At 68.9% G+C, this 4,065-nt stretch overlaps 1 protein-coding gene across 1 annotated transcript; it reads left to right on the top strand.

Annotated features, from left to right (window-relative positions):
* Positions 1–1,509, top strand: LOC136994388 (peptide YY-like). Its single transcript, XM_067312038.1, has 3 exons — positions 1–378; positions 1,095–1,175; positions 1,304–1,509. Exons 1-3 carry the CDS (start codon positions 2–4, stop codon positions 1,329–1,331), a joined length of 486 nt encoding a protein of 161 aa, XP_067168139.1. The 5' UTR covers position 1; the 3' UTR covers positions 1,332–1,509.
* Positions 1,510–4,065: the final 2,556 nt, after the last annotated feature.

Here is a 4,065-nt window from a genome sequence, read left to right as displayed (position 1 = left end):
GATGTCCCCTTGGGGCGACCTGGGGTCCCTTGGTGGGGACACGTCCCCTGGGGGAGCTGGAGGGTCCCGAGAGCCAAGGTGTCCCCGAGGGGACACCTGGGCTCCTGGGGAGAGGAGGGGGCGACGCGACACGCTGGGGACCCCGAGAGGCGCGGGGGTCCCCGGCTGCCCCGACGCCGCCCCGCGGCAGATGGTGGCCTCCCCGAAGCGGTGGCGGGTGCTGGCGGCGGTGGCCCTCTGCGCCCTGCTGTGCCTGGGCTCGCTGGCGGGCGCCTACCCGCCGAAGCCCGAGAGCCCCGGCGACGCCGCCTCCCCCGAGGAGATGGCCCGCTACTTCTCGGCCCTGCGCCACTACATCAACCTGGTGACGCGGCAGAGGTGAGCGCGGGCCGGCGGGTCCCCTCGGCACGCGCGGGTCCCCGCGGCGCGCGTGTGCGGTGCCCTCGCACGCGCCTGCAAGCGCCCCTTTGCACGCACCTGTGCGTTCTCCTTTGCACGCACCTGTGCGTTCTCCTTTGCACACCTGTGCGTTCTCCTTTGCATGCACCTGTGCGTTCTCCTTTGCACACCTGTGCGTGCCCCTTTGCACGCCCCTGTGAGGTCCCATTTGCACAGCGGTGTGTTTGGCTTTGCACACTCGTGCATGGCCTTTGCATGCCCCTGCAAACTCCCCTTTGCACACTTGCACATGCCCCTTTGCACACACCTGTGCGTGCCCCTTTGCACACCTGTGCGTGCCCCTTTGCACACACCTGTGTGTTCTCCTTTGCACACCTGTGCGTGCCCCTTTGCACGCCCCTGTGAGGTCCCATTTGCACAGCTGTGTGTTCGGCTTTGCACACTTGTGCATGGCCTTTTCATGCCCCTGCAAAGTCCCCTTTGCACATTTGCACATGCCCCTTTGCACACCTGTGCGTGCCCCTTTGCAAACACCTGTGCGTGCCCCTTCATGTGCGCCTGCAAGGTCCCATTTGCACAGCTGTGTATTCGGCTTTGCACACTTGCGCGTCACCTTCGCGTGCCCCTGCAAGCTCCCCTTTGCACGCTTGCGCGCGCCCCTTTGCACGCGCGCCGACGGGCCCCGTGTCCCGCAGGTACGGCAAACGCGCCAGCCCCGAGGCCCCGGTGTCGGAGCTGCTCTTCGGGGCCAGCAGCGACCACACGGGCAGGTCGTGGTGAGCGTCACCGTCCCCCCCGCGGGCAGGACCCCCGGCTGGGGAGGGGACGGGGCTGCAGCCCTCGCCTGCGCCCTGGGGTGGGGGGGTCTCGTCCCCCCTTTTCTTACCCCGGCTCTTCCCCGCAGGGAGGACGATGACGACTCCACGTGGTGACCGGCCCGGAATCCTCCCCGGTGTCTCCCAAGGGCTCGGGGTCCCGCCGCGAGGGGCCCCAGCGCCCCGGTGCCAGCGCCAGCCCCGCGCCAGGAGGGCCAGGGTGCCCCACGCGCACCCGGCCCGGGGGGTCCCGCCGTGGGGGCCCCCGTCCCCTCCCCGCCGCCGGGTCCCGCGCGGCTCCTGGGCGCCGCAATAAAGAGCAAGATCGTGGGCAGCCGCCTGGGCTCTGTGTGCGACGCGGGGGGGAGGCGCGGGGTGCTGGGGGCGCTGGGTGCTGGGCTGCACCGGCGGTGGGTGCTGCGATTTCCGTGTCCTGGGTGCACTGGGTATGGGGTGCGCTGGGTGCACTGGTTACGGGGTGCAGCGGGTGCTGGGATTCACTGCGTGCTGGGTGCGGGGTGTACTAGTGGGGGGTGTTTGGGTGCACTGAGTGGAGTGGGGTGCACAGGGTGCATTTGGTGCTGGGGTGCACTGGTTACAGAGCGCACTATGTGCTGGGGTGCATTTGGTGCTGGGGTGCACTGGGTGTGGGGGTGCACTGGTATGTGGGTGCACAGACGGTGGGTGCTGGCATGCACTGGGTGCCGGGCTGCGTTGGTTGCGGGGGCGCACTGGTGGTGGGTGCTGGTACACTGGGTGTGGGGTACACTGGATGCTGGGGTGCACTGGCAGTGGGTGCTAGGTGCGCTAGGTACGGGTTGCACAGGCACTGGGTGCTGAGGTGTACTGGGTGCTGGGGTGCACTAGGTGTGGAGTGCACTGGTGGTGGGTGGGGGGTGCACTGGGTCTTGGGGTGCACTGGCAGTGCATAGGGGTTGCACTGGGTGCTGGGTGCATTCGGCGCTGGGGTGCACTGGACATGGGAGCGCACCAGCAGTGCGTACTGGGTGCACTGGGTGTGGGGTGCAGTGGTGGTGCTGGGTGCACTGGTGGTGGATATGGGGTGCACCGGGTGTGGGGGTACACTGGGTGCTGGGTGCACTAGGTGCTGGGTGCACTGGGTATGGGGGTGCACAGGGTGCATTTGGCAGGGGGGTGAGGGGTACACTGTGTATGGGGGTGCACAGGGTGCTGGGTGCATTTGGCGGGGGGTGCTGGGCGCGCTGGGTATGGGGGTGCGCTGGGTGCTGGGTGCATTTGGCGGGGGAGTGAGGGGTGCACTGGGTATGGGGGTGCACGGAGTGTATTTGGCGGGGAGTGCTGGGTGCCCTGGGTATGGGGGTGCGCTGGGTGCTGGGTGCATTTGGCGGGGGGGTGAGGGGTGCACTGGGTATGGGGGTGCGCTGGGTGCACTGGTGCTGGGTGCCAGCGTGTGCTGTGGCGCCCCGGGGCCCCGCCAGCGGCCGGGTCTGGCTGGGGGGGGGCAGCAGGCGATGCCCCGTCCTGGCAGGGCCCCTGGGGATGGGGGGGGCGGCTGCACCCCACGGCACCCCACATCGCCCCGCGCTGGGGCCGGGCCAGCCCAGCCCCACCTGTCCCTCCATCCATCCACCTTCTCCTCATCCCTCCGTCCAGCTGTCTGTCCGTCTGCACGTCATTCCCGCTGTCCTCTCGCTCACCCCCCCGTCCCCCTGCTGTCCCCCCTTCCCTCCACCACCCCGTCCACCTGCCCCTCTCCCCGTGGGCACCTCTTTCTCGCCCTCCACCCCTCCCTCAATGCCCCTCCATCCCTCCATCCCTCCCTCCATCCACCCAGGCACCTTGCTATCCCTCCATCCATCCCTCTATCCACCCTCCATCCATCCTCCATCCATTCCTCCATCCACCCCGCCACCTCACTATCCATCCCTCCCTCTATCCATCTGCCTGCCCATCCCTCCATCCATCCCTCCATCTGCCTCCTGCTCCCACCATCCTTCCCTCCATCCTTCTATCTCTCCCTCCATCCCTCCATCCATCTCCCTCCATCTCGCCCTCCATCCCTCCATCCTTCCAGCCAGCTCTCCCTCCCTCCCTCTGTCCCTCCCCAGCCCAGCACATGCCTGGGCACCACGGGGCTGAGACGCTCCAGGGACGTCAGCTGGACACCTGGCCCCCCCCCATGGCCACGTCCTCGTCCCCGCCACCCCCCTCCTGCTGGGGCCCGTCCTGGGGGTCCGGCCAGGCTCAAACATTAACCAGGGCCGGGGGGGTGCGAGGGGGCCGGGTGACATCAGCGGGGGGCTGGGGGGGGCAGCACAGGGGGATATAAAGCCCGGTGGCAGCGGCACCCGGGCAGCCAGCACCAGGGGTCCTGCATCCCGCCGTGTCCCCGTGCCACGTCTCGCCGAAGCAGGTGAGCGGAGCTGGCGGGACCCCATCCGCGAGGGGACGGGGGACGCGCTGGGGAGGAAACGGGCCCGTTTGGGAGCGTGTGCAGGGGGTGCGGGCGGGAGGGACGGCGCACGGGCGAAAGGGGGATGCGCGTGTGCAGGGGTGTGCGTGCGTGTGCATGCACGGGGCTGCGCAATCCCCCTGCGCCTGGGGCGGCGTGTCCCGAGTGTGCAAGGCTGCACACGGGTGCTGGGGCGAGCGCGAGTGTTGGCCCATGTGCGGATGCATGTGTGTGCGTGCATGCGTGTGCGTGCATGCGTGTGCATGCATGCGTGCATGTTTCTGTGTGCATGCATGTGCATGCCGCTGTGTGTGCGTGTGCATGCAGGTGTGCACGCTGCTGTGTGTGTGCATGCATGTGTGCGTGTGCGTGTGCCCGTGCCCGGCCTCAGCGCTGCGGCGGTGCCCGGTGCAGGCC

Source organism: Apteryx mantelli, chromosome 28, assembly GCF_036417845.1.
Source record: "Apteryx mantelli isolate bAptMan1 chromosome 28, bAptMan1.hap1, whole genome shotgun sequence".
In the NCBI taxonomy this organism is placed as follows: Eukaryota; Metazoa; Chordata; class Aves; order Apterygiformes; family Apterygidae; genus Apteryx; species Apteryx mantelli.
Note: the sequence above shows the minus strand (reverse complement) of the source record. Positions and strands in the feature narration are given on the sequence as shown.

Excerpts from the sequence above, each read along its gene's own strand:
- LOC136994388 (XM_067312038.1), top strand. The coding sequence starts at position 2 with ATGTCCCCTTGGGGCGACCTGGGGTCCCTTGGTGGGGACACGTCCCCT. Across the intron at positions 379-1,094 it reads AACCTGGTGACGCGGCAGAG|GTACGGCAAACGCGCCAGCC; the intron begins GTGAGCGCGGGC and ends CGTGTCCCGCAG. Across the intron at positions 1,176-1,303 it reads GACCACACGGGCAGGTCGTG|GGAGGACGATGACGACTCCA; the intron begins GTGAGCGTCACC and ends TCTTCCCCGCAG.